The 19,333-nt window shown below is 42.9% G+C and overlaps 2 protein-coding genes across 14 annotated transcripts in view; one reads left to right on the top strand and one right to left on the bottom strand.

Moving 5' to 3' along the window:
* NBR1 (NBR1 autophagy cargo receptor) overlaps positions 1–17,506 on the bottom strand; it is a 32,615-nt gene extending 15,109 nt beyond the window's left edge. The window contains exons 1-10 of one of the 3 annotated variants that reach the window (XM_004772618.3): positions 17,043–17,506; positions 12,177–12,287; positions 8,486–8,548; positions 7,587–7,605; positions 6,275–6,297; positions 2,745–2,936; positions 2,203–2,280; positions 1,524–1,738; positions 867–1,034; positions 383–592 (exon numbers count right to left, since the gene is read on the bottom strand). In XM_004772618.3, coding sequence (XP_004772675.1) covers positions 383–592; positions 867–1,034; positions 1,524–1,738; positions 2,203–2,280; positions 2,745–2,936; positions 6,275–6,297; positions 7,587–7,605; positions 8,486–8,548; positions 12,177–12,278 — 1,070 coding nt within the window. In that variant the 5' untranslated portion in view covers positions 12,279–12,287; positions 17,043–17,506. Of the gene's footprint in view, positions 1–382; positions 593–866; positions 1,035–1,523; positions 1,739–2,202; positions 2,281–2,744; positions 2,937–6,274; positions 6,298–7,586; positions 7,606–8,485; positions 8,549–12,176; positions 12,288–16,687; positions 16,819–17,042 lie in introns of those variants that run through there. The other 2 variants (XM_004772619.3, XM_013045930.2) reach the window with 2 other exon arrangements.
* BRCA1 (BRCA1 DNA repair associated) overlaps positions 16,940–19,333 on the top strand; it is a 67,632-nt gene continuing 65,238 nt past the window's right edge. For 5 of the 11 annotated variants that reach the window (XM_013045927.2, XM_013045926.2, XM_004772609.3 and 2 more), the window contains exons 1-2: positions 17,648–17,872; positions 18,794–18,906. Coding sequence is in view for 10 of the 11 variants with exons in the window: in XM_013045926.2 (XP_012901380.1) it covers positions 18,797–18,906 (110 nt within the window). In the remaining variant the exon portion in view is untranslated. Of the gene's footprint in view, positions 17,004–17,647; positions 17,873–18,793; positions 18,907–19,333 lie in introns of those variants that run through there. The other 6 variants (XM_013045929.2, XM_004772616.3, XM_013045928.2 and 3 more) reach the window with 4 other exon arrangements.

Below are 19,333 nucleotides of genomic sequence, written 5' to 3'. Positions count from 1 at the left end.
TCTAGGATCATGACCTAAGCCAAAGGCAGACACTTCACAACTGGGCTACCCAGGCACCCCTAATTATTATTAAGATTTATCTGAGTGAGAGGCAGAGAGATAGTGTGCATGCTAGCGAGTATGCAGAGAGGGAGAGAGAAATTTCATCAGACCCCCACTGAGCTCGGAGGTCTGACTCGGGGCTTGATCTCAAGACCCAGAGATCATGACCTGAGACAAAGCTGGGTGCTTAACTTGTCTGAGCCACCCGGTGCCACTAAGATGGAAGCTGGAACAGTTTGGGTGTTAGGAACCGCTGGTAAGTATGAGAAAACCTGGTTAATGACCCGGTTTTGGCTGGCTGGATCGCCAGCTCTGGTGCCCACCCTGGCCCCGCACTTACATCAGAGTGGGTGACTGCAGCAGGCTCTCGGGTCGGCCCAAAGGGGACCTGGGGCTCTGCAGTCCGTGGATGGAACTCCACAGATGAATCTTCCTGTGGAGCTTAAGCTGCTTTTTGAGTTCCTTGACCTCTGCCTTTCGCTGTTTCTTCTCAGCTCGCAACCTTTGCTTTTCTGCCTTAAGAAAATTTTTGTCGACCTGTTTCTGGAGCCTGTGAGGTAACAAATGAAAAGTTTAAAAAAAAACCTCATAAACAACCTTGAAGCTTATTTGGGCCCCTTGTAGCCTCCATCAGTGCCAGCTTCTAGCTTAATGTCTTCCTACAGTTCTCATTTCTGTCTCATTAGCTTCAGCTCACGGTCCCCGTTGTCACACACTAACTGGAAAAGCGCAGAACTATGGAGACTGTCTGAGGTCCTGTAATTCGTGCCCCACAACCAAGATGCCCTTCCGAGAACAAGGCTCCCATGTACTTATGGCTTTACCTGGCTTGTTCCAGAGCAGCAGGGAGACGAGGGGCGGGGAACCTCGGATGAGAGAAGGCTTCAGTGGAACCCACCACAGGTCTCCGCAACTTCAGCAGGATGTGGTTGGAGTCATGCGCGTATGGCCCCGATTCACAATCTTCACAGATGTTGTAAGATGGGCACAGGCTGTGGGGAAAAGCATGGGAAGTACCAGAGGGAGTGAGAGAGGAGACCGACTTCCATACTGGCTGTTCTACCAGCGAGGTGGTAACCAGAGCCTGTCACCTGGCCATGCCCTGTCTCAAGTTTCTTATTAATAAAATGAAGGCAACAGCACTTAACATGTATCCATTTCAAAGGAAAATCTACGGGAGCAAGCAAGATAGGAACGCATGTGGAACAACAGGGAGATAATTCCTGCAGATATAATTTTGTTTTGGGGGAACATAACTTTGCCTCTGTTAGTTCAAGTGTGTATCTGAACACATCAACAGTCTGAACGGTTACCCTTTCAAGAGTATTTCTCATGGGTGATGAACAGCTTGTTTCCAGTCTAGAGCTGCTATGCGCACCATCAGAGGAACGTATGCCCAGTTTCCCGATACCACTCCAGGATGCCAGGAAGCCCTGTTCAGGGGTCTTCTAAAAGCTCTCTGCTCTGAAGGGATGGCTCACCTGCACTGGTAGCGCACACCAACGATACTCCTTTGGCAGCTGTTGCAAGCAATGTGCCAGTTGAACTGGTTTTCTGGCAAAAACAGTGTTTCCTCTGAAATGGGCATTGAGACTTCTGATGGACAGGAACCCAGGGATGGGTTCTGGAGGACTAGCTTCTCGTGTAATTTCTGTTCAAGTTTCTCAACCGTTTCTTTAACCACTTGTTCTCTGAACTAGAATACAGAGCAGAAAATAGGGGAAAAAAACCTCAGTTCCAACACTGGGAAAAAACCTGAAGATGTCAAACAGACCAGACACCTCCCTGTCTCTGGTAGAAGAACATCATAAACAGCTAGTAGCTACTGAACAAATGGACAGAAATGCAGCAAAACGTCTACTCTTTCCACATGTACACTGGTTCAAAGGGGATACCAAGAAATCATTTTGATGAGTAAATTTTAACCTCTTCCTTCTCAAGCACAGAGACTTGTCCCTTTCCCTCAACTTAGAATTAGGCTCCCTCTTTTTCTGATACATCCCTGTAGAAGTGAGGAGGTTTCTGGACTGGAACTGCTCCAGTCTGGAAATGATTAGCTATCCCTCTTCATTCCCCTGCATCAGAGGCAGCAGACCTCTGGGTTCAGCTTTCTCCCACACTCCAATGGCTGCTAAAACCCATACCAGAGAGAACACTCACTGTCTCCAGGTAGCTTGTGAACCAGTCTGGGGGCTTGTCTTGAGGCTGGTCTGCATCACGTGGAGCAAGTGGAAACTGCTGCAAGGAAATACAACCCAAGATCTTGGACGCTGCTTTTTTCCCCTAAGATTTTTTTTTCAAAAAGGACTTTTTTTTTTTTTTTTTTAAAGTAATCTCTATACCCAATATGGGGCTTGAACTCACAACCCTGAGATCAAGAGTTGCATCTTCTACCAACTGAGCCAGCCAGGTGCCCTTGTTTAAAATAATTTTCCCAAAATGTAGTACTCTGAAGTTTCTTTTGTCAAATAATATAAATGAATGGTCAAAAAAACCCCAATAAAGAGCATGAAAAAGTATAAACAGAAAACAAAGTCTCTATATCACCCTCCTGCCCCTTTCTCCAGGACTAGTTACCCGTTTCCAAAAGTCAGGCAGAGATGGGCACAGTAACTGCCCAATCTCCGAGGGACAGTTCAAATGTTACACCACCAAGAGACGCAAAGCTAGGATAACTGCAGACAGATCCATTCCCTTCATACCTGTGCTGCAGGCTCCTCTGGGGTCTTCATGTCTGATCCTAAGACCCTCACCAGTGATGAATAATATGCAAGTGGCTTCTTCCCTGCCCTCACGACAGGCCGTTTTTCTGGTAATGCTGGCGCCGGGGCTTCGTCGACACGGGAGCCTTCGTGGACTTGCATCTGGAGTTGGTTTCCCTGCTTAACTGCCATCTGAGAGGACACATTATAAAATTAAAACATACTGTGTGATTCTCCTTTCCCAAATGAAAACTCAAAGACATCTAAACAGAAGGGATACGATGATTTATGCTGAAAATATTAGGATTTACCTTTATTTTATCAAATCTAATGACAGTGTTAACATAATCCTGTTTTTTGTTCAGTATGTTAATCAGGAATGGTTTTATTATCAAAAATACAATAGGTTTAGGATAGCGCTTTATTAGGTAGGATGTTCTCATTAACTGGGTTACTACTTTTCTGTTGAACAGGTTTTTATGTTATGACCCCAGTTATGGATTGTAATCTCAACTTTTCAAAAAAAGTCAATCCCAGACTACCACAACCCAAACTTAAAGTTAAAGCCTATAATTGTTTATTTTTTTTTTCTTAAAAAAAAAAAAAAAATTTTATGTATTTACTTGAGAGAGAGAGCATGAGAGGGGAGAAGGTCAGAGGGAGAAACAGACTCCTTGCTGAGCAGGGAGCCCGATGTGGGACTTGATCCCAGGACTCCAGGATCATGACCTGAGCTGAAGGCAGTCCCTTAACCAACTGAGTCACCCAGGTGCCCTAAGCATTTATTTTTCCATCCGAGTAGTGTTTTGGAAAGCATGCTGGAGTGGTTATCTCTTTTTGAAGAGTACCTTCTTAAAAATCCTATGTTGAAAACTCTACTTCAGGGAACATTTAAGGTTCCATGAAGGTACTACAGTGTCCAAGAAGAGATTAGAGGTCAAGTCCATCAGTTTCTGGATCTCCCCATTTGTCACCCAGTGACAAGAACCGTTTTTTCATCTATTTTTACACATCAGACTTAAGCTTCCATTTAAAAATAGCATTCTATGGCAAAAAACTTGAAAGATATTATTTTAAGATCAGAGATCAGGAAATTTTCTTAAAGGGCCATATAATAAATATTTTAGGCTTCCAGGCCATACAGTTTTCCTCTCAAGTCTGCACAAAAGCAGCCACAGACACTATGTAATAGGTATAGCTAGGTTCCTATAAAACTTTATTTATAAAAACATATGGCTAGCCCACTGGCTGCTTTGACAGCCTCTATTCTAGACCATAAGCCAAAAAGCTGGTAGTAAAATGTATGGTACAGTCTGTGGAAAAAAACTGCTCAAGAAATGACTATAATGCAATGTGTCAAAATATAAACATGGGATCTTAAATATCATATAGCAAGTACTATGTAAAAATGTATATTAAAAAGTCTTGCTTCCTGAGACAGGACAGGCTTATAACAACATCTAGACTCTCAAGGTCTTAGTTTTTTTTTTTAAGATTTTATTTGAGAGAGAGAGAGAGAGAAAACTAGAGCACGCACTCAAGCACAAGTGTGGGGATGGGAGGCAGTGAGGAGACTCCTTGTTCTGCAGGGCGTATGTGGGGTTTGATCCCTCGACCCTGAGATTATGACGTGAGCCAAAGGCAGACACTGAACTAACCAGGCACCCCCTGAAGTCCGAGATTTCTGACTATGTAAACAGTGATTATGGGAAAGAATAGTTTTGAAGACCATAGGCTTTTTTTTTTTTTTTAGTGAAACTTCTGAGAACAGGGCAAGAGAAAAGCCAGGAGGAGTTGGACAAAGGTGAAAGGGTGTGGGAGACAAGTCCTTACAACAGCTTAAAAACAAAGAGGAAATGGGGCACACCTGGGTAGCTCAGTCAAGTGTCCAATTCCTGATTTTGGCTCTGGACATGATCTCAGGGTTGTGAGATCAAGCCCCAAGTTGGGCTCTATGCTGGGCAGGGAGCCTGCTTAAGATTCTCTCTCTCCTTCTGCCCTACCCCCTTGCTCCCTTGCATGCTCTTTAAAAAAAAAAAAAAAAAGCAAAGAGGAAATAGAAGACCACATGAAAACTGGGAAGAAGGAAACTGTGAAGTGTGAGATTGCTAAGAAATGAGTATCTCAGCTAAGAGAAACCAGGGTGGGGCCTGAATGTCCAAAATCAAGAAACTATCTGGTAAATAAGGATTTGTGAATAAAAACCAAGACTGGCTAAACTATTGAATCCAGCGGCACCCACAATGGCAATTTCCACCAGGCAACAAAAAGGGTAAATCCAGCTCCCAGTTTAAAAACATCTTGCCTTGGGCCACCTGGGTGGCTCAGTCAGTTAAGCACTGATTTCTGATCTCAGCTCAGGTCTTGAATGTGAGTTCAAGCCCTTCCTTGGGTTCCACAATGGGCGTGAAGCCCACTTAAAAAAAAAAAAAAAAAAAAAATCTTGCCTTTCCCTCCCTAGACCAAAAGTGATTATGGAAAAAAGTTTAGTCATGATTTAGAAGTTCATAAAAGATAGTCAATCTTAATCACAAAGGTGGTAATGAAGGGACAGCTGGGCACACCTTAAAGAACTGACCTGAGGAAAGCTTTAAATTATTACTGACAAGCAAGAGATAGTGAACTCAATAGTTTGTACCTTAAAAGTCTCCTGCATTATCCTATAACATTCTAGAGGAAACAAGGTAAAGTCAGGAGATGAAAAGTGTGAACCAGAAAGCATCAGCATCATTTCACAGAGTTATTTTTATTTTTTTAACTCTAATTTTAAGTAGGCTCTGCACCCACCGTGGAGTCTCCAGTGAGGGGCTTGAATCCATAACCCTGAAATCAAGACCTGAGCTGAGATCAAGAGTCAGACACCCAACGAATGAGCCACCTAGGTGCCCCCTTTGTATTTTTAAATGCTACAATGGTTATACCAAGACCAGAAATGAGAAGAACAGTAACTAGAAAGAACCTTTAATAACAGGAGCTGCCTTTTGCTGAGGGGTATGTCCCACTCGTCACACTCTCTCTAAAAATCAGTTCTGCTGTGTTGCATTAGTTTCTGCCCATGGCTACAGGAGTTCAGGTTCTAGTTTTAGTCAATAAATGTTTTTCCCCCAAGATTTTATTTATTTATTTATTTCTCTGCAGGAAAGAGAGGTAGAGAGCACAAGCAGGGGGAGGTGGAGAGGGGGAAGCAGGCTCCCCACAGAGCAGGGAGCCCAATCCCAGGACTCTGGGATCATGACCTGAGCCAAAGGCAGCTGCCTAATGGACTGAGCCACCCAGGCATCCCTAGTCAAGAAGTATTTTTAAAGATTTTATTTATTTATTTGACAGAGAGAGATCACAAGTAGGCAGAGAAGCAGGCAAAGAGAGAGAGAGGAAGAAGCAGGCTCCCCGCCGAGCAGACAGCCCGATGCGGGACTCCATCCCAGGACCCTGAAATCATGACCTGAGCCGAAGGCAGCGGCTTAACCCACTGAGCCACCCAGGCACCCAAGAAGTATTTTTAAAAGAAAGTAAGATGAAATGACCATTACCTTAAGTGCTTCTTCATACTCTCCTAAAAAGACAAAGAACAAAGAACAGACACTGTGATATTTCTTCACCAGCCCAAAAGATTCTATTTAAGTACTGCCAATCCTGACTTTTAAGAATTTCCTGCTTACAATCCTTATACGGGAGCAGCTGCTACCTTTTGGCGGACAAACTCCCCTCCCATCCCACTGCAAACAGTAACTATTTGTAGATTAGTTCTCTCTCTCTCACGTCCTCCTCTCTTTACTACTGGAGCCTTCCAGCTATGAAACCTCAACCCAGCTGCTTCACACTAGGTTTAGTGACGCTCAGGACGCAAGGGAGTTCATGGGTAGTGTTAATGCAGAGAGACCTCAACATATTGCCGGTTTGGTTCCAGACCACTTGCAAAAAAAACAAGTCAAATGAATTTTTTTGTTTCCCAGTGCATATAAAAATTATGTTTCTACTATTTGCAATCTATTAAGTGTGTAAGAGCATTATGCCTTAAAAATAAAAGTACACACCTTAATTTAAAAAAATTCTTTACTGCTAAAAAATGCTAATTATCATCCAGGCATTTAACAAATCATAATTACAGGTCACAAATCATAATTACAGGTCACAGATCATAATAATATATATCATATAACAATGAAATAATGAGAGAATTAGCAAAATGGGACACACAGACTGAGCAAATGCATTTGGGGAAAGTGAGGCAGGGTTGCCGAAAACCTTCAATTTGTGGGGGGGAAAAAAAGGCAGTATCTTCAAAGCACAATAAAGCAAAGCACAATAAAATCATCATCATTAACTATCGTTAGAGCTGGTTAAAATAAGCTTGGTGGGGAGCTAGTCTGGGACCCTGACCTTCATATAGAACATTGTTCCAGGGAAAAAGGCGCTCTAATCTCTGAACAACTAGCCATCTTATAAATAAGTTCTGGAAATACCACTTTATGTTTGTAAGCTGACAGTAATATATGTACCACATCAGGGACAAAGGCAACACCAGGAGAATGGAGTTGTATGTTTGAAGGCGAGGCATATTTTCAGAAGATTAGTGTCTTAAATGTTAAGAGAACCTTCATTAAAGCTGTCCTTAGGGTCCAATCTAAGGCACTAATCTATACACAAAAAACTGCTACAAAATAAAAATTTGCTATGTAACTAAGGTCCACGGCTGAGTGAATGAGATGTCAACTTACTGTATACTAAATTCCACTCTAAAGTAAACACTGCAGCAATATCTGAGTGTAAATGGAAATGTGTACACTCAAGAACAGATGAAAGCTTTTAAATAAAGCTGAACAGGTTCTCTCAAGAACTCACCTTGACTATTAATGGATACCTGTAAAAAGACAAAAGCCAACAGTGAATTATAAACTTCCTGTCAAATGAACATTTTTGTCGCTAGGACCAGCCTCACAGGTAAGATGCACAATCTCAGACTGGGGGCTTTTCCAGTATCATGAACTAATTGTGAATAATAATTAAGGACTTTTTAAAAAAAGAGTTTATCTGACAGACAGAGATCACAAGTAGGGAGAGAGGAAGGGAGAGGGGGGCAGGGAAGCAGGCTCCTTGCCCTGCTGAGCAGACGGCCTGATGTGGGGCTCAATCTCAGGACCCTGAAATCATGACCTGAGCTGAAGGCAGAGGCTTTAACACACTGAGCCACCCAGGCGCCTCAATTAAGGACTTTTATTGCTTAATTTCTATACCCTCCTTTTATTTCAGATACATTAAGAGGCAGCATTTATAGTGGTTAATAGCCTGGGCTCTGGAGGCAGAAGGTATGGAATGAACCCCTAACTCCACTATTTCCAAGCTTCTGTGCTTCTGGGCAAGTCACTTAGGTGCTCTGGGCCTCAGTTTCCTCATGGGTAAAAGATAATAACTAAGACTTAACGCACAGTATTGTTATTAGTCTGACACGTAACCACTCAATAAAGGTTTACCATAAACTAAATGGTGGCTTGTGGTATATTTCAACTATATCACTATATAGTTTTAAAAGTTCCCTCTCAAATTTCCTTCTTCAATGTTGCTTCCTTATTTCTCAATTCCATCTCAGATGCCACCGTCAGCTCAGAACATGCGATTATCAAGTACATTTAAACTACTACACAATGAAAAAACACTAGTCTGAACTTTTCGATTCACCATCACTCTTGAGAAATAAGATCTGTTTTCTGAACAGCTGCCCATGGGTATCATCATATACTTACCTCTTCATTTTCCTCATCCAGGTATTTTATTTGAATAGTGGTCAGATCAAATGAAACTTTTACCTGCAAGTGAAATGTACATGCTATATGATCAAGGTATCAAAAGGCAGGTTAACAGAAACCCAGGAGTCATAAAAGAAAGGATGGGTATATTTCAATACATAAAAATTAAACATTTAAAAGGCATAAAAGAAAAAACCAGGAGCAAAGTAAAAAAACAAAGAATAGTTGAGTATTTACAACTCAAAACAAAGGGTTATTATATGCAATACACAAAGACCATCTGCAAAACTGCTAATTTTTAAGATTTTTTTAAAGATTTTGTTTATTTGACAGAGAGAGAGGCAAAGAGGCAGGCAGAGAGAGAGGGGGAAGCAGGCTCCCCGCTCAACAGGGAGCCTGATGTGGGGCCCGATCCCAGGACCCTGAGACCACGACCTGAGCTGAAGGCAGAGGCTTTAACCCACTGAGCCACCCAGGCGCCCTTGCTTATTGTTAAGATTAACAACCCAGGTAAAAGGGGGCAAAATTATATAGAGATTTCAGGGCGCCTGGGTGGCTCAGTGGGTCAAGCCGCTGCCTTCGGCTCAGGTCATGATCTCAGGGTCCTGGGATCGAGTCCCGCATCGGGCTCTCTGCTCAGCAGGGAGCCTGCTTCCTCCTCTCTCTCTCTGCCTACCTCTCTGCCAACTTGTAATCTCTCTCTGTCAAATAAATAAATAAAATCTTTAAAAAAAAAATAGAGATTTCATACAAGGGAAATCACATGAGCCCAACAAATATATGAAAAGATGTTCAAACTTAATGGTAGTCAGAACAATGCAAATTTAAGCAATGAGATGTCATCTCAACAGAATGGTGAAGAAAATTTAAAGCTGTGCTATCCAACGTTGTCAAAAATTCAGGGCATTGTCATCTATTTATTGACTTATTTTTAAAAGATTTTATTTATTTATTTGAAACAGAGAAAGGGAGAGAGCGAGAGCACACAGGAGCAGGCGCAGAAGGAGAGGTAGAGGAAGGCTCCCCTTGCTGAGCAGTGAGCCCCATGTGGGACTTGATCCCAGGACCCTGGGATCATGACCTGAGCCAAAGGCAGCTGCTCAACCAACTGAGCCACCCAGACATACCTCTTTTATTTATTTTTTAAAGATTCTACTTATTTGAGAGAGAGATACAGAGCATATAAGCCAGGGCAGCGGCTGGCAGAGGGGGAAGCAGTTTCCCTATTGAGCAAGGAGCCTGATGTGGGACTTGATCCCAGGACCCTGGGATTACCACCGGAGTGGGAGGCAGATGCTCTATACCTCAGGGGCTCCTTGTCATGCATTTCTATAAGGTGCTACAGTTGTTCTGCAAAGCACCTGGCAGCATCTATTAAAATTTAAACTTACATGCATTGTGACCCATTAATCTCTCTTTAGGAAACCATCCTACAGAATAGTACGCAAGTTTTATAGACAAAGAGATCTCTCCTGTAGTTTATTATACAAAGGTAAAAAGCAAAACAACAAAAAAACCTATTTCGCCTTGGGGGCACTGAGTAAGTGAAATAACAATGAACTCAAAGATACAGATAACACACTGGTGGTTGCCAGAGGTGGGGGTGGGAGGTGGATGAAATGGGTGAAGGTGGTCAAAAGGTACAAACCAGTTATAAAACAAGTCAGTCCTGGAGATGTAATGTACAGCATGGTGCTATACACTGGCATATACACCTTGCTGTATATCTGAAAACTGCTAAGAGCACAGATCTTAAAATTCTCATCACAAGAAAAATAACTGTCACTATGTGTGGTGATGGATGTTAGCTGGACTTACGATCATTTCGCAATATATAAATACACAGAATTGTTATGCCATATACCTGAAATCTAGATAATGTTATAGGGCAGTTATACCTCAATTAAAAAAACAAAACAAAACAAAACAAATACAATCTTTCAGTAAGAAACAGTTAAATTATGGTATCATAAAACCAAAATACTACGGGCAATCCATACCTTTAAAAATGATGAGTGCGGACCCTTATCTATTGATTGAGAACTGTCTGTAATAAACTGCTGGGGGGGGAAAGCATGCTGCAAAATTATGTTTATAATATGACCCTAGGAAGAAATCTGTATGAACATGAAAACTGTCTTAAGTATATACAGGGCTTTTAACACTGGTTATCCCAAAGAGGTGGGAATAGTGGATGGAAGGAGTAGAAAGATAGTAACTTTTTCTTTTTGTATGTTTGGATTGTTTAACTTCTTATAATGGGCACCTATTACCCTTTTTTTTTTTTTTAAAGATTTTATTTATTTATTTGACAGAGAGAAATCACAAGTAGATGGAGAGGCAGGCAGAGAGAGAGAGGGAGGAGGAAGCAGGCTCCCCGCTGAGCAGAGAGCCCGATGTGGGACCTGATCCCAGGACCCTGAGATCATGACCTGAGCCGAAGGCAGCGGCCTAACCCACTGAGCCACCCAGGCGCCCCTATTACCCTTTTATAATTTAAAATTTACAGTAAAGAAAAAAGGCAAGCTATCAAGCTCATTTAACTACTAGAAATAAAGAACACTAACTATACTTGATTTTTAGATCACTTCACAAACAGACCCAACTTTCTGGTTAACCACCTGTTTAGGACAGTATGAAGAAGTATTTGCTGGAAAACAGAGAACTAGATCAGATCATCTTGTGAAGTCACCCTACTATTTTTTTTTTTTTCCTTCTTAGTTATCATACCACATGACCAAATAAAAGCAAGTTTTTACCAAAGGGTTCGCTGGATAAACACAGCTGCACAGGAAGTAAAACATTCCCTATTGCAAACCAAACAAAAACAGAAGAGTACAAAGGGCAAACCAAGAGGAGGAAAGGCATTGACAACATAAGAATAGGTAAGTAGCTAAGCACCTGTGGAAGTTTTTTCTGCTAAAAAAATTTTAAGTAGGATCCATGCCCAGTGTGGAGCCCCAAGCAGGGCTCAAACTCACTACCCTGAGATCAAAACCTAAGCTGAGTTCAGAAGTCGGATGCTTAACCAGCTGAGCCACCCAGGTGCCCCACTGCTCAACTTTATAATCTGGTGCCCCACTGCTCAACTTTTAGATACTCGACCTCTGCCCTAGCAATAAGAACCATCAGCTTGCAAAACGTTAGGTCACATCCGTGGTGCTTCACAACCACAGTGACATAGCTGCTCGGGCAGGAGAACATTTAGCTGGGGCCTGGAAAGGGTAGGACCCGCACCAATTCATTCCTCATGCTGTTTCTAAAATTAACAGCTTTTTAAAGTGTTTTTTTTTTTTTTAAAGATTTTATTTATTTATTTGACAGAGAGAGATCACAAGTAGGCAGAGAGGCAGGAGGAAGCAGGCTCCCTGCCGAGCAGAGAGCCCCATGCGGGACTCGATCCCAGAATCCTGAGATCATGACCTGAGCCGAAGGCAGCGGCTTAACCCACTGAGCCACCCAGGCGCCCCAGCTTTTTAAAGTTCTAACTGCAAATTAAAGAATTTGTGCCCTGGTGCTGGTGGTGGTGACGGTGGTGCACAGCCATATGAATACTTAATCCCCGTAAAAAGTAATTTTCCAAAAGGCCTAGAAAAAGGCAAATAGGACAGCTATGAAACAACAGAGCTAAAAATAGCAGTCTTGAAAAAATTACACTTAAAGGAGGGAGAAACAAAGTAACACTCACCATAGCTTCCACATCTGCCCAAGTTGTATTTTCTGGATCGGAAACCAGAAAGCTTTGAGTTTCATTTTTAAAAGTCACATTTAGAGTAACCTGTGGTTCCATGGTGTGGGGCTAGAGCAGAGAGGATAGGGAAGAGAGAGAACACACATTAGGGCCGGTTCTATAAACTGCATAAATGGGGGCACCTGGGTGGCTCAGTCATGATCTCAGGGTCCTGGGGATCAAGCCCCGCCTTGGGCTCTCTCTGCTCAGCAGGGAGCCTGCTTCCCCCTCTGTCTCTGCCTGCCTCTCTGCCTACTTGTGATCTGTCAAATAAATAAATAAATATCTTTTAAAAAAATAATAAACTGTATAAATAATCACTCAAAAAGCTTGTAAAGACCTAATACAGGTGGGGCCCCTGGGTGGCTCAGTGGGTTAAAGCCTCTGCTTTTGGCTCAGGTCATGATCCCAGGGACCTGGGATCGAGCCCCGCATCGGGCTCTCTGCTCAGCAGGGAGCCTGCTTCCTCTTCTCTCTCTGCCTGCCTCTCTGCTTACTTGTGATCTCTGTCTGCCAAATAAATAAATAAAATCTTAAAAAAAAAAAAGACCTAATACAGGCAAGGCCAGGAAGACACAACAGTGAGTAAGACAGGGTCTCTGCTCTAATACTATCTATTTAAAAGATCTTACTTATTTACCTGAGAGACCAACAGAGAGGCAGAGTGAGTGCATGAGCAGGAAGGAGAGGGAGGAGCAGGATCCAGGACCCTGAGATCATGACCTTAGCTAAAGGCAGACACTTAACTGACTGAGCCACCCAGGCGCCCTCTTCGGCTATTTATAATCTGGTGGGTTGCATAAAACACATCTCACTATTTTGCTTTTTCTTTAAGATTTTTATTTATTTTATTTATTTACTTGAGAAACAGAGTGAGAGAGCAAGCAAGTTGGGGCGGGGTGTGGTCAAAGGAGAGAGAGAAGCAGACTGTGCTGAGCAGAGTCTGATGTAGGGCTTGATCCATGGAGTCTGAGATCACGACAGCAGCCGAAACCAAGAGTCGAAACCAAGAGTCGGATGCTCACCCAATTGAGCCATCCAGGCGCCCCTCTGTGTGTGCTTTTTAAAAAGATTTATTTTCGAAAGAGAGAGTGCACATGAGCAGCGCGAAAGGCAGAGGAAGAGAAGATGACTCCCCGCTAAGGTGCAGAGTCCCACCAATCCCATGACCCCAAGACCATGATCTGAGCTGATATCAAAGAGTCAGAGGCCCAACCCAGGCACCCCCAAATCTCACTGATAAAAGTTTGCTTAGACAGTGTAAATTTTGGCCACACCCACAGAAACCATCTAACATTTGCAAAATCCTTCTGGATTTTATGAGACTTAATATGATTAGTTAAGTCAATAGAGACTACCAGTATCTGCTAGTAGTAGGACAGAACAGTAAAACCCATATAGGTCTCTACCCTCAGGGAATTTACATTCTCCTAACTCGAAAGTGACATTCTACATTTTTTCTTGGAAAAGCAGCCTTTCCTAAATTGAGCAACCCAGGTTCTCTATTATATCAGGTTTAACAATTTAGAGGACAAAATACTAGATAAGAAATTACACCGGGGTAGCAGTCAACACCTTTCATCCAAGTTCATGTTTTTTTTTTTTTTTTTAGTAGTTTCACTTTCTTTTCTTTTATGGAGAATTTCATATATAAAAGCAGAGTAATTGACATATAATTAGGAAACTCAAGGCTACCCTCATTTCATTTATACTTCCGTACTGCCCCCACCCAATTCCCCCAATACAGAGTGACAGGAGTCAACTGCTTTAAACTAACTATAGCAATCTTATTAAAAAAAAAAGTATTATGGGAAAATTTAAATATATATAAAATAAAGATTAATATATAATGAACCCCTAAGGACCCATCAGTTATCTTCCGTAATTATCATCAACACAGGACTAATCTTATTATAGCAATACCTGATCCCTATTGGATTATTTTGACAGCCATTACTTCTTCCCTAAAATTGAGCATGTAAATCTTAAAGTGTTTTTTTTTTTTTTTTAAGATTTAACTTTTTATTTGACAGACAGATCACTAGGAGGTGGAGAAGCAGGCTCCCCGCTGAGCAGAGAGCCGAAGGCAGAGGCTTAACCCACTGAGCCACCCAGGCACCCAGAGCATGAAAATCTTAAAAAAAAAAGGGGGGGGGCTTTTTGAAAACCATGATACCATTATCATGTTGAAGAAGTTAACAATTCTGTAACTGAATATCTACTCTGGTCAGGTCAATTTTTTTTCCTTTAAAAATTCTATATATATATATATTTTTTTTTTAAAGATTTTATTTGACAGAGATCACAAGTAGGCAGAGAAGCAGGCAGAGAGGAGGAAGCAGGCTCCCCGCTGAGCAGAGAGCCCATGCAATGCAGGGCTCTGCAATTCGGGGCTTGATCCCAGGACTCTGGGATCAGGACCTGAGCTGAAGGCAGAGGCTTTAACTCACTGAGCCACCCAGGTGCCCCTAAAAATTCTATTTTTAAGTGGTCTCTACACCCAGCATAGGGCTCAAACCTAAAACCCAAGACCAAGAGTTGCACATTCTACCAACTGAGCAGGCCAGGCAACCCTCTGGTCAGTTGTTTTTAATTAAGGATTTTATTTACTGATGAATTGTTAGATAGGTTTGTTCTTAAGACTTCATGAAAAATAGTTTGCTAAAATCCAAACCAAAGTTGTAACAAAAAAGGTCATCTTTTAAACATATTCATCAACAGATCTTTAAAAAATCTCTTCAAATAACCAGATTCTGCTCTAGGCATAGGAGGTAGGAGATGAGTAAGACTAAGTCTCAGCAGTTTGCAGCATACTGGGGGAGGGAGCAAAAGGGTTGAGAAGAGCTGGGTCTGACACATTACTAGTCACGTAATGGTGAGCAAGTCATTTAACCCGTGAGCTTCAGCCTCTTAATTTATAAAATAGGTCAAATAAAAACGGGTGTGCAAGTTCTCTGAAAACGTTACTAAAATGTAAAAATGATTACAATAAATCAGTCTTTAAAAACCAAAATGCAGTGCCCTGTGAAACAATACAATTGAGGCTGTTATTAAAAAGGACCTTGTTCACAGACCTGTACCCCTGGGGATAAAAATATATGTTTATAAAAAATAAAAAATTAAAAAAAAAAAAAGGACCTTGAAGTCTCTGAGGATCAGGGATTTTTTTAATCCCAAATCAATTACCCTCCAATTTTTTCCATTGTCTTTATTTAGAGCCAAGTTCACTACCAAAAAAATATCAGTTTCTGGCACCAATCTGCTGACATCTAGTATTCATTTACATGGAATGCAATTCTTGGGGTCCTTAACATTTGGAGAGATTTCCTGTCAACTCCCCAGATTCTTGGGCAAAAAAAGTATCAGGGAAATGAAGTAACTGGTTCAGTCAGCCAAAACGTAGATATTCTGAAACATGTTCTCACTTTTCCAACTTCTGAGAAACCCTTCCACACTTCTGAGACTCCAGGAGGAAGGAAACTAACTCCCCTTTTCTCAAATTACACAATTAAAATTAGTTTAGTTACCCTGGAGCTCATCCAGCTGGTAAGGCTGATGAGAGAAAACAGGAAGTGGGGGATTCTAGCTAAGCTGGATCATATCCAGGTCTTCATAAAGAATTGCCTATTTCTGTTTGGCTTTTATGTGAAAATTCTTTCAGCAAGAGCATTAATCTTGAACTTGTGGAAATACCAAAGTTATGGTTAGGACCATCTGCCCTTGTAGGTTTAAAGCCAGTTAAGTCAGCTGGCTGGGACTCAGGCCTTCAGCTTTCAAAACTGTCATTATTATAAGTTCATGCCACTGGCTCACCTCTGCTTGGCACAAAATAGTTTTTCCTCTACGTCAGTTTTCTCAGGATACCAAAAATCCCGTTAATGAAGCAGACTTGGCAACCTGAGCTTTGATTACTATCTCCACCAAAGGCCTGACAAGCTATCTGGGGGTTAAAATGTGTGACCTATAGCTGGGTGTTTGACAAAAAGGAAAAAAGGTGTCCTTTCAATACCTGAGGTCCCTGACCAAGGAGACTCCTTTATGAGGTTCTCAAGCGGAGGGGATGGGGTTGGGAGGCTATGGGCAGTGTCATTTTTTTTTTCCCCTTGCAGACTTCATCCTAGTCTTCCAGTTATCGTTTCCTAGCACTCCACGTCCCCAAGACAGTGTCACCACCCTCTGAGGACTCTCTCGTTTTCTTTGCTTAGGCCCCCTTTCTGCTAAGGAGTCTTGGCCTTCCATTAGCGGAGGCTGAGGTTCTGAGCCACGGACCCTCCATTTCTCTGGCAGTATCCGGCCGCTCAGCCAGAACGGCTCTCTCATCTGGTCACTGACAAGACTGGCTGCCCACGGACACAGGAAAACTAGCCCCCCCCCCTTTTTTTTTTTGCAGGATCCCTTCCTTAAACTTCCCTTAGCCCTCTCAGTGGCGACGTGCTACCACCCCTCCGTAACCGCAGCTGCTTTCTTACCAGCTCCCGGCCCCCGGGGGGCGCCTGCCGGAGGCCAGTGCAAGAACCGTTTGCTGCCAGCTCCGCTGCTATCCCTGCGGGGTGAATCTAACATGGCGGATAGAAATAGGGCCTAGTCCCCAGTTTTTGAGTTTCCGACAAGATGATTGGCTCTTACTAGTTGTCCCTCAAAACGATCATCCCACTGATTGGTCAAGCATGCCTGCCAGGGGCGGGGCAGGAGCTGCCAGAACAGCACAACAATAACAAACACTGGGGTGGAGGGGCGGAACTACGAGTGCGCAGTCGTGGTGCGAAGCCCATTTTCCCTTCCCAGGTAAATTCCGCGCCCTCCGAGTTCCCTTAGGTCACTGACCTTAGTGGACTCCTTCCCCGAGACTCGCGGGGCTGGATGGGAATTGTAGTCTTCCTGGGACTTGTAGGTTCTTTAGCCTATTCGCCGCTTTCAAGATACGAAAACCTAACACTCCAATCCATATCTGTTGACGTGCATAAGCGCACGGAGCTCTTCAAACTATCAACTGGTTAGCCATGAGAATCGCGCCCGCTTCCGGTGTCCAAAGCGCCTCTCCATAAGACTACAGTTTCCAAGGAACACTGTGGGGAAGACCTGTCGATCCGCAATGCATCCTGGAAATCGTAGTTTTTCCCACACAATCCTTTTATTTACCTAAACTGGAGACTTCCATGCGGCAGAAATGGTGAGGGAACAGGGCCCCCTTTTTGTGACTGTTTCAGCACTATCTTGAGCTCATATTCGGACTTCAGGTAGATTCCGGCCCTAGTCCAGCAAACTGTGACGTAATAAGCCGCCAGTAGAAGCGTAGAGGTGAGGGGGCAGGGGCCTAACAGAAAACTCCGGGAGAATTCCGTCTCTTCCGTCTCTTTCTAATTACGTAACGGGGGATAGAATGGATGACCAATCGGGAGCCCGGAGAGACTCTCGGCCTCTTTCTGCTCCGCCCTTCCGTAACGGGTTTCGATCTCGTATTCAGAGAGGTTGTCGCTCAGTGGCTGCGGCCAGTTTCCATGGCAACAGGAAAGCGCGGGAATTATAGATAAATTGAAAGTGCGACTGCGCAGCGTGAACTCGCCAAGGCTTTCAGGATTGAAGGTGGTCTGGGGGGTTTTCAGGGAACTGGGTCCCTGCACCCGGGAAGCCCCGACACTTTGCTCTGAGTGAAGGTGAGCGAGCCCATGGGAAGGGAGAGGGTCTCAAGTGTGCAGTGAGAGAGCAAGATGGGTGTTACCTGGCAGGGACCGGCAGAGGGTGGGAACCTGAGAAGACTAAGACGTGAGTCTGGGGAAATCATGGGGATGGGGGCATTTTGTGGGTCTCGGGGCAGCGGAGGCACCGAGGATAAGGAAGGGGGCAGGGTGTGTCCGAGGGGGAGTCCTGATGGCAGGAACTGGAATGTGTCCTGGGGAGATTCATAGTATAAAAAGACCGGCTGGTATATGTGAGAAGGAGATTCTGAGGAGGGAAAGGGGGCAGGAATGTGTCTGAGAATAGGAGGCTGGATTCTGTCGGAGGGACAGCCCTTAAGAAAGAACTGGCTTCATACGCGTTTTTGAGAAGGGACAGGAAGAAAGTAGAGGGGCGTCAGTAGTCACCGATGCTACAGGCAGGGACGTACCTAAAGAGGATCCTGAAAGAAATGCAGACCAGTGGGAAACACAGGGGAAGAGCAGGGGTGGGGAGCGTTGGTTGGTGTAGGGTTTGTTTTTGTTGAGGTTGATTTTCACCAAGAAAAAGAAAAGAGCCAGGATCATTGGAGAAATATGAGGCTGCCATCACTCACCCAGTCACCCCGCTGTGGCTTTTTTTTTTCTTGGAGAGAGAAAAAGACCAAAAGGAAGTTGTTGGAGGCTTTATGGGGGGGGCGGGGAAGAAGGCAATTTAAATGGTCTTAATTACCAAAAAAACACAGCTTTTAAAATTAAAAAAAAAAAAGCCTTTGATATTAATTCTGTGATTGGTATGATTTTAAAGCACTCCAGTCTAAATTTCTTGTTTAAAAATCACATTTAATGAAACTAGGCTGTTCTTAGAAACCTTTCAAAGTAATGTGTGTGTGCATACAAATATACACATATATATTTAAGCTTATGCCTCAAAATTCACTGGAACAGGAAGAAATGGATTTACCTGCGGATCGTGTTGAAGAAGTACAAAATGTCCTTAATGCTATGCAGAAAATCTTAGAGTGTCCAATCTGGTAAGTCGACAGAAGGGTTTATTAATTTTAGATTCCTCTTTACTTGATTATATCCTATGCAAATAAGCAGAATTGACCTTGCATATATATTAAGAAAAAATTATATCTATTAAGATTAAACTATTAAATTTGCTTCTTTTCTTAACTTGAGAGCTTTGGGAATATAGGAATTTACTCCCTTTTCTCCACTTTGTCTCTCCCCTTCCCCTCCCTTAACACATTCCGCTCCCCTATCTTTCCTAGCTCGTAGACTGTCTTGATTGATTCTACTTGGGCTCAGAGATCTGGTTTGGAGTAATTGGCCTTTTCATCCAAGCTCTAAAAACAGCTCAGTCACTTGGAAAAGGCATAGTTATTAGTGGCAAAATAAAATCACAAATGATTTGTGCTTGTGAGTGGGTAGGTCTTTGGTTGAAGTAGCCCTATA

This window comes from Mustela putorius, unplaced genomic scaffold (assembly GCF_011764305.1).
Source record: "Mustela putorius furo isolate JIRA1106 unplaced genomic scaffold, ASM1176430v1.1 tig00000487_pilon_pilon_pilon, whole genome shotgun sequence".
Classification (NCBI taxonomy): domain Eukaryota; kingdom Metazoa; phylum Chordata; class Mammalia; order Carnivora; family Mustelidae; genus Mustela; species Mustela putorius.
This window is presented reverse-complemented; position numbering and strand designations above follow the sequence as displayed.